Source organism: Delphinus delphis, chromosome 8, assembly GCF_949987515.2.
Source record: "Delphinus delphis chromosome 8, mDelDel1.2, whole genome shotgun sequence".
NCBI classification, from domain to species: Eukaryota; Metazoa; Chordata; class Mammalia; order Artiodactyla; family Delphinidae; genus Delphinus; species Delphinus delphis.
The window spans coordinates 74,903,501-74,912,946 of record NC_082690.1 but is presented as its reverse complement, the minus strand read 5'-3'; the positions used below and the strand labels follow the sequence as shown (position 1 = coordinate 74,912,946).

Genomic DNA, 9,446 nt, shown 5'->3' with positions numbered 1-9,446 from the left:
TTTGGACCAGCGTGGCAGGAGTGGAAGTAGTGAGATCTATTTTGGTTCTGGCTGTATTTTGAAGGAAGATTCTATAAGATTTGCTGCCCAGCTTGGATGTGGAGTGAAAGAAAGGGGTCAAGTTTTCTGGCCTGAGCTACTGCTGAAAGATGAAGTTCCATTACTGAGATGGAGGAAGACAGCAGGGTTTGGGGAAGATCAGAAATTCAGTTTTGAATGTTAATTTTGAGACGCCCATGAGACACCTAGAGACGTCATCTGAGCAGCTGGATACAGACGGCAGTGGAAGAAAGATGGCTGGAGATACACATTTAGATATTGGTATTTAAAACCATAAGACTTGATGAAATCACCAAGGGAGGGAAGATGGACAGAAAAGAGATCCCAGGACCAAGGTGCCAACATGTCAAAGGTGAAGAGAAAGCCAACAAAAGAAACTGAAGAGTGGCCAAGGAGGAAGGAGGGAAAGCCAAGCCCAGCGTTTCCAGGAGAGGGATCATCGGCATTGAGTACTGCTAGTAAGGCAAGTAAAACGAGGGCTGAGAACTGGTCACTGGAATCAGCAACATGTAGTTCACTGGTGACCTTGGAGTAGTCGCAATGGAGTTGTGGAGGCAGAAGTTCTGGTGAGAGTGGGCTCAAGAAAGATTTTTATAAAAATGTTCACGGCAGCTTTATTCGTAACAGCTTCAACCTGGAAACAGTCTAAGTGTTCGACAACAGGTGAATGGATAAACAAATGAGCAGAATCCCATTTATACAGTGGAATAGTATCCAGTAATAAAAAAATAGACTACTGACACATATCAACATGGATGAATCTCAAAAAACACTGTGCTGAAAGAAGCTGGAAATGAAAGAGTACGTACTACACGATTCCATTTATATGAAGTTCTAAACCAGGCAAAACAAACTTACATTGATAGAAGTCTGATTAGTGTTTGCCCAGGGAGGAGAGTAGGGCTAAGTATTGACTGCAAAGTGGCACACGAAAACTTTCTGCTGTGAAGGAAATGTTCTAAGTATTAATAGAATGCTGATTATATGCATACATTTGTCAAAACTCATTATACTGTATACTTAAAAATAATGGGAAGAGACAAAACAGTGAACATCAACAAGTCTTTCTGAGTGGTCTCAATGTAAAGGGGAAGCTAGAATAGTGACACAACAGCAGCAGGGAGAAGTGGAGTTGAAATTTTTTTTAACGTAGGATAAATAATAGCCTATTTGTATGTTGATCACAGAGCAGTAAAGGGAAAACCTGATGACACAGGGGAGACATGCAGAACAGTGCTTATAATGATGGATTATGGATTTTAAGGTGGGCAAAGTGGGAAATGTACACATGAAGAGGTGAGGGACAGTGAAAATGTGATCTGTATCAGTGGATTTTGGTCTTGGTGCAGTTGCAGGATTACTGGAATTAGGATACTAAAGAGAGTGAGCATAAAAGATAGGTAGTGAGAATGATACTTAATATTGAGACTGAAGCTGTAGTTTACCGACCCTGAGGTAGACAATGCTTGACTTCAGCTATCTTACTTACACTGCCTTTCATAATGGATTGAAACTCTATGACAGTACTGCATACTTGATATATATTTTTGAGATATTCCACTACACAGGAAAATCTGAACACCTGGACGTTTTGGGTATGTTATGGCCTAGAAGCTTACCAAACGGCCAGTGGAAGCCAAGTGGCGCCTCATCCTGTTTTAATTTTTCCTGTTGAATGATCTTAGTTGTACTGTTACCCTGCTTCCTCCACTTGATAGCCTGATTGGTGAGATTAGTCTAGACAGATCTCAAATCAGCAATGTCACACAATACATTCTAAATATTCCTTTTGAAGGAGTGATAGAGGTAGGGATTTCCTTGGTGGTCCAGTGGTAAAGAATCAGCCTTACAATGCAGGGGAGGTGGGTTCCATCCCTGGTCAGAGAACTAAGATCCCACATGCCGCAGGGCAACTAAGCCCGCACGCCACAACTACCGAGCTTGCGCGCCTCAACTAGACAGCCTGTGTGCTGCCAACTACAGAGCCCATGCACTCTGGACCCCGCACACCACAACTACAGAGCTCACACACCCTGGAGCCTGTGTGCCACAACTAGAGAAGAGAAAACCCGCTTGTCACAACTACAGAGAAGCCCGCACACTGCAACAAAGAGCCCACGTGCCGCAACGAAGGATCCGGCACGCCTCAACTAAGATCCCGCGTGCCACAACTAAGACCCGATGCAGCCAAAAAATAAGTAAAATAAATAAATAATAAACAAATCTTTAAAAAAAAAGAAAAGAAGTGACAGGTAGAATGCTGCGAGACACAGGTGAACCAGACTGTTAATTTAGACTAAGTGATAAGAGAGCAAATAATTCTGTGGAGCCTTACCCTCCTCCCCAAACAGAAATTATTTCAAAGTTATCTGACAGCTCTCTGATTCATTCTAAAGTGTGTTCCTAGCAGTTGAGGCTACGTATTAACCACCTTCACTGTGCAACCATTGTACATTCTCAGTTGTTTTCTTGGAACATTCCTTTCAAAATGCTCTTTTTAGAAAATACTGCTCTACTAAACAGAGATGACTAATCGTGCAAACCCCACACATTACAAAATTATAATGTTAGTTTTCACAAAGGAAAACAGGAGAAAAATGTATTTTCTTAATGGGAATAAGATCCTTGGGACAGAGCAAACTGCTAACCATAAATGCCCATCTGCCACAGCATGAAAGAAAATTGTATTTATCACTGTAAGGGCTATAAAGTACTTACTTTCCACAACAGTTTAATGGCTGAAATTCTGATCAAAGAGTTAATATTTGGACTCTCACATCTCATAAGATGTTTAGTTACACAAATTAGAATGTTCCAGCCTGGAAAGGCTAACTGAAAAGAACAGAGATCCACTAGCTATGGTTGGACTACTTATAACCAATAGAAGGAAATCAGTAGAGCCACTGGGTGAAAATCCCCTAAAAATCAAACAAGAGTTTTAATAAGAAATCATTTTTGAGAAGTATTCTTTTAAATAGTAGAAAGTATCTGTTATGCACTTATAAAAAAGAAAAAAGTAAATTTTGGTTACTTTAAAAATTTAATGGTAAATCTTACGGGCTTATTTTTGTTTTATCATCCCACCCTACTCAAATTTGTACGTGAAGCCATTCCAGACAAAAATTTAAAGTACTTTGTGCTATATTATCAGCACTACACATTTCCAGTAATGGTCTGAATTCAAATCATGGTGAAAACAAGCTAACTAGTTTAGCCCAGTGACAAGAGAAATCATGCTTATGAAGGAAGACTTAGACTAAGATCTGAAATATCATAATTTGAAGGGGTTATTCTTCCCATTGCTATTAGTCCAATTTTCTAATAAAGACCAAAAGACAATTTCTTTTTGATACAGTTTTTCCTATATTAAATATTAATTTCTGTTGTAATCTTCCCACACACATACTAGTGTAGTATTTGATGAGGTTGACAATTCACAAACTGATCTAATGTCGATGTCATATATTCTTTGGAAGGGGTCCCTGTCTGTATGATGATGATAATTAATATCACCTAGCATGTACTGACTGTTTTCTATGTGCCAGGCACTGATCTAAGTATCAACAGTTGAAATGTATCAGTTTATGAATTGGCAACATTCATGGAGGGGGAGAGAGGTTAAGGAACCTAAGATTACACAGGAAGTAAGAGCTGCAGCCAAGGCCTGAACTGGCTCCAGAGCTCATGCTTCTCAACACTTAACTATGCTGCCTTGTGTGTGTCTTGTTTTGAAAAAGAACCAGCTGGTGAACTGAAAAGAAGCATGTGACCCACTTCTCCTTAAAATTTCCGTTATCTTAAAAATGATTCCTTTGTTAAGACTTGTTTTAAATGCTTCTGATTTTATAAAAGGCTTTAATATATTGAAATGTCACTTTATAATGCTAATGGTTGTTGTATACATTTAATTGAATGTTTTCTGTTCTGCGCTTCAAACTGAGTCAATAATTGTAAATGACACAATTGTATAGTGATATAAGTATATTAACAGTTACATGTTTAACTTTGCACATCAATCTAGTTTGAAAAAAGTATTAGTAAATAAGTACATATTTATCCCAATCTTTAAAAACTTTTATGAAACCTAGGGTAAGTGCATTGAAACTAGATTTCCTGGGCAATACTAGAAAACTATATGACTCAAGAATATTTGCAAAGAGAGAAGAAGCTAAAAAATGAGAACAGAATTATGTGGCAATCAACTAAGCTGTCTTCAAATACAATTTGTGTGGTCTCGTTTCCATATTTTAGTCCCTTATGCTTGCTCTTTTAATGTATTATAGCCTGATATTCTAGCAAATACAATTAAAACTACTCCTCAGAAAGGAAATCTGCAATAAAATATGTAATACCTTGTACACAGTTACTAGTTTAATAAAACAACATCCAAATAACTAATCGATTACCAGTATTTAAAATTTATAGTAAGAAACTTATTTAAAACAACAAAAGACTATCTCTGTTCCAAATTTAGGCCAATTTAAATGACTTTCAATACAGGCAAACTCAATGTAGGGGTTACATTTGGTTAAATCTCACTGACCAGACTTCCAAGAATGTGATTATGGCGGTGGATCACCAGGATCAGGCAGTGCCCTCCTTAGCTGCATCCTCAGATTCCTGCCATGCTTCTTCTCTCCTACTGAGGAGGCTCAGGAAAGGACCCATCATCCATGCGCTCACATAAAACCCTCCCTCCCCTCCCTCCCCACCCCTCCCCTACAACAAAAACTGCAAAATAGTGCTTTTGTGGCCTTTTCACTGGAGACCATAAGTTTGAGTTGAATTATCCAATGTGAGGGTCACGATGAGAGACCGTGGATCCTTCTTATTCTTGTGCACTGTGATCTTTCCTTTCAAGGCTTCACCTATAGAAGAAAGGCAAAAAGTGTGTTTCAGAATTCAAGGAATACAGTGTAGCAGAAAAGTAAGAGTAGACCTAGTATTGCTCTTTTTTGGTGTGAAATGTTTCACTAATTTTTTTTTAACTTAAAATTTTTTAGGGCAATTTTACGTTCAATTTTTGAACAAAACAGATCTAACTTACGCAGCACAAGTGTCAAATGCTTGTGAAAGAGTAAGCAAAACTACAGTGGTCACTGCAGGGTTGGGGGCTGTGTTACTGGACTCCTCAATATGAGCCCTTAAGGTGCGTCCTGGGCATAAAAAAAAAAGACATGGCCCCTCCCCTCAAAGAGTTCATGGTCAAGGGTGAAGAGAAATAGCTATATTAACAATTACACAACAGGTATGTGTCTAAAGTGTGCTGGAGGTGAGGATTGGGGATGGTCGGAAGGCAGTAAAACGCAAAGCTTCACAAGAATTAATGGATGAATTATCTGAGGACTAAAGTCAAGGTTACCTTAACGAGTGTACATGGAGCAGCTTTTAAGGAAGAGAAAACACATATAGAGAGCCCTTGGTGAATGGCATTTTGGGGAAATGAAAATTACAGCTGAGAAAATTTACATGTGTATTTTATAGAGGCACATGACAAGGCTGCTGGCCTTTAAGGTACTCACACCGTAAACGTAAAACAGAGCTTACACAGGTAAAAGAATGAACACAAAAAATACAAGGCAAAGAATGATTCCCTAAAAACTTATCCTGTATGCTCCAAATTTTGTTTCACTCCAAAATGGAATTATATCTATGTGCTTTTCTGATTATAGATACTTCTCATTTTAAGTTTTTTCATTTATTTACCAACAGCCATTTAAAAATAAAAACAAGATTGTTAAGTTGTAACTGATCACCATTCCTTGCTTTAATAAGAGTAAAATCACAGCAAATACTATCAGGTATAGCTTTGAAAATCTGGATGGATACAGTGAGGCTCCATATAAAATGATTGTGGAATCTATATAAAACTATCAAAATACTGAATCAATATCTTATTTTAAAAAACGCTGCAAATCAAATCCCCTACATTAAGGGCTAAAGAATCTGAATGCTTTTCAATATGATAGTGAAATAACACAGTAAAACACAGCAGAACCACCTCATAGTTATACTTCAGAGTATAAAGATTCCATTACTGATACATTCTACACAGCCTGTAAAAAAGGCAAGGCTTATATAGTTTAATACAAAATTAAGGAATTAGAGTAATGGAAAAAATAATGTGGCCCAAGATGCAGTCTATGTAACCTAATATAACAGTGATTTTACGTGTGGGTGTTATGTTAATACGTACATCTGGCTTTCTTTGGCTTCTGTATCTGACCTATTCCTCTATATTACTAAGAAAATGAAAAAAAAACTACATCACACGCCAAGCTCATCAAGAGCCTGACAAAGATTACCTGTGAGGTAGTTCTACAAACTTTGTAGAAAGTTCAGGTTAATTATTAGACAATAATTGCTAATATTTATTTAACATTTATTTTGTGCGAGCCCTATTCTAAAGCCTTTATGTGATTTATCTCACTTAATGATTACAAAGTATCTCTGTGAGGTTAAGTACGTTTCCCTCACTTTACAGATGAGAAACAAGGTTCAGGAAGGCTAAGCAATTTGCCCAAGGTCATACCACCAGTTAGGGAAGAACCAGGATGTTAAGCAGGGCAGTTTTGATTCCAGAGCCCATGTTCGTCAACTACCGTCTAGTACCTCCCTATCTCTACCTGAAAATTAATTATTATAGTTTTAATACACTTTAATGGACATGAGACAGTCAAAATTTTACTATTCTATGACATTATTTGTAAAAACATTTAGCCACTTTATAAAAATTTTACTAATATTAAATTTTATATAATAATTTTTATTCTATAACTTTAATAAGCTATAATACATGTTTTCTTGACCATTAAGACATTAACCTAGGGAAGAAGTCATAAGTATCTTCAACAAATCTAAGAGATTTTCCATTTTTGAATATATAGGCAATATTTTCTTGTTTCTATTTTTTACCAACATTTAAAAATTGTTATTTTATACCAACAGTCATATCCTGAACTTATCATTTACTGATACTAAAATTGGAAATGAGTAGCTGCTCTATGATAAACTGCTATTGGTTTTATAAGTATATGACAGAAAAGAGTAATTACCAACTTGGTTATTAGGTTTAAATTACTGTTACTGAATTATCAACACAAGTTAACAAGTGTTGAATTTTACAAATTAGTGGCTTGTTAATTCCTTCCTATTTATAAGCAATGTGTCTTAGTGTAAATTACTTTATTTAAGTTGCTTCTCTACAGTAGTTCCTATGTATGAAAAGACAGATAATGTATACTTGAGATATAAAAATAATGAAATGGTCTCTACAGACTCAACATCAGGCTGGAATCTTACACAAACCACTGAAACCCCGTATTATGTCCCTCCAATCACATCACTTCTCCAACCTCCAGTGGTAACCATGAATCTAATTTCTTGTTACTATTATCTATTCAAAATAGTTCCACTTCACAGAGATGTATCCTGTATTAATAGACTGCTATTTATTTGTTCTTCCATTAAATTATTTCTAGTTTTTTTTATTACAAATAATGCTGCTATGATTACTGTTATATATGTCTGTTGTGTCCATAAGACAATAGTTTCTCTAGGATGGAAACTGCAGGATTTTAGGACATACACATGCTCAAATTACCATATAATGATAAATGGGCCTTTACCAATAAACTTCATCTAGTCATAGAAAAAGTCTCTTATCTACATAAGAAGTGTAACTTTCTTTATTGAGAGAATATTTATCAAAATCTGAGAGCAAATATGATAAAAAGCAAACACAGCAGCATTTAAAGTGAGAACACAGCAAAAATACCACTATCACTACATTATTTAACATTATTCTTGAATGTTCTACACAATGCAATATGACATAAGACAGAAATTAAGAATACAGATGTACTACTATTACGGGGGAAAAAAGAGATACAACTAATTTCAAATGTTATTTTCAGGGAAAGAGTTCCATAAATCTTCATTGAGTTCTCTTGAGACTTTAACTAAATACTGATCTGTTTGTATATGGTAAAATTTCATGATTTTGAGCAAAGAACACAACTCCTAGGGAGCAATTAGCCGAACAATTCCCAGAGCTCACACAGGCTGGGAGGTCTGAGTTCCAAGCAGCCAGAATAGAAGGAACCTGCTGAACACTTATGATGATTCACTAGAGACACCAGATTACGCTTTAGCATTACACCACCCAAAGAGTAAAGGCCACACCACTGCTCTCTAACAAAGCTTTAAAACATTTTTTGTAAAGATCAAGGTAATCTTTAAATAACTTAATTGCCTGCCAAAGCAAACTTCACATAGTTTTTAAAAGAAAGTAACCAAAATGCAAACATTCAGCAAAATAATGCTTCCAGTGTTTGACATCTATTTTAAAATGGATAGATTTTTAAAACGCTGCAAATTGAGGCCTATAAGCAGGAAAAAAAAAGTTACAACAATAACAAAAACACATCAAGGCACATCTTAACTTCCTGAAAACCAGTGATAAAAAGAATAATCTGTAAAATATTCAGAGAAAAAAAAACATATTACATATAAGGGAAGATAGAAAAGAGTGATCTCAAAATTTTCATCAGCTGGACACATCTTTGAAGTGATGAAAGAAAACCTGTTAAAAATTCTATATCCAGCAAAAATCCTTAATAAATGAAAGATAAGAAAAAAATTCTTTTTTCAAAGAAACAAAAGCAAGAAATTCTTTTCCAGGAGGCCTGCACTACAAGAAATGTTAAAGGAAGTTCTTCAGACAGCAGGAAAATGACACCAAAAAGAAACCTGGATCTACACAAAGGAATACAGTGCTAGAAAATAGTAAGTATGTGGTAAATACGTTTTTTCCTTTTTAAAATTTATTTAATAGATAATTGTTTAAAGCAAAAATAGTAACACTGTATTGTGGGATTTAAAACATTTGGGGAAGTGAAATGTTTTTATAAAAATAGCACAAAGGGGCTTCCCTGGTGGCGCAGTGGTTGGGAGTCTGCCTGCCGATGCAGGGGACGCGGGTTCGTGTCCCGGTCCGGGAAGATACCGCATGCCGCGGAGCAGCTGGGCCTGTGAGCTGTGGCCGCTGGGCCTGCGCGTCCGGAGCCTGTGCTCTGCAACGGGAGGGGCCACGGCAGTGGGAGGCCCGAGTACCGCAAAAAAAAAAAAAAAAAAAAAAAAAAAAAAAAAAAAAAAAATAGCACAAAGGATCAGAGAGGGTAAACAGAAGAGTATTGTTTTAAGAGTCAAAACTACAAATGTAGTGGTATGACATCATTTGATGTTAGTCTGTGATAAGCTTCAGGTGCATGTTTGAAACTCTAGAGCAACCATTATAGAAACAAACCCAAGTGTATAGCTAATTAGTCAAGGGAGGAGATAAAATGAAATAATAAAATATAAAGTCACAGGTTAAAAGTAATAGT

At 36.4% G+C, this 9,446-nt stretch overlaps 1 protein-coding gene across 2 annotated transcripts in view; it reads right to left on the bottom strand.

Annotated features, from left to right (window-relative positions):
• Window positions 1-3,418: 3,418 nt before the first annotated feature.
• PRMT3 (protein arginine methyltransferase 3) overlaps window positions 3,419-9,446 on the bottom strand; it is a 136,071-nt gene continuing 130,043 nt past the window's right edge. For both annotated transcript variants that reach the window (XM_060018608.1, XM_060018609.1), the window contains one exon: window positions 3,419-4,928. In XM_060018608.1, coding sequence (XP_059874591.1) covers window positions 4,819-4,928 — 110 coding nt within the window. In that variant the 3' untranslated portion in view covers window positions 3,419-4,818. The remainder of the gene's footprint in view (window positions 4,929-9,446) is intronic.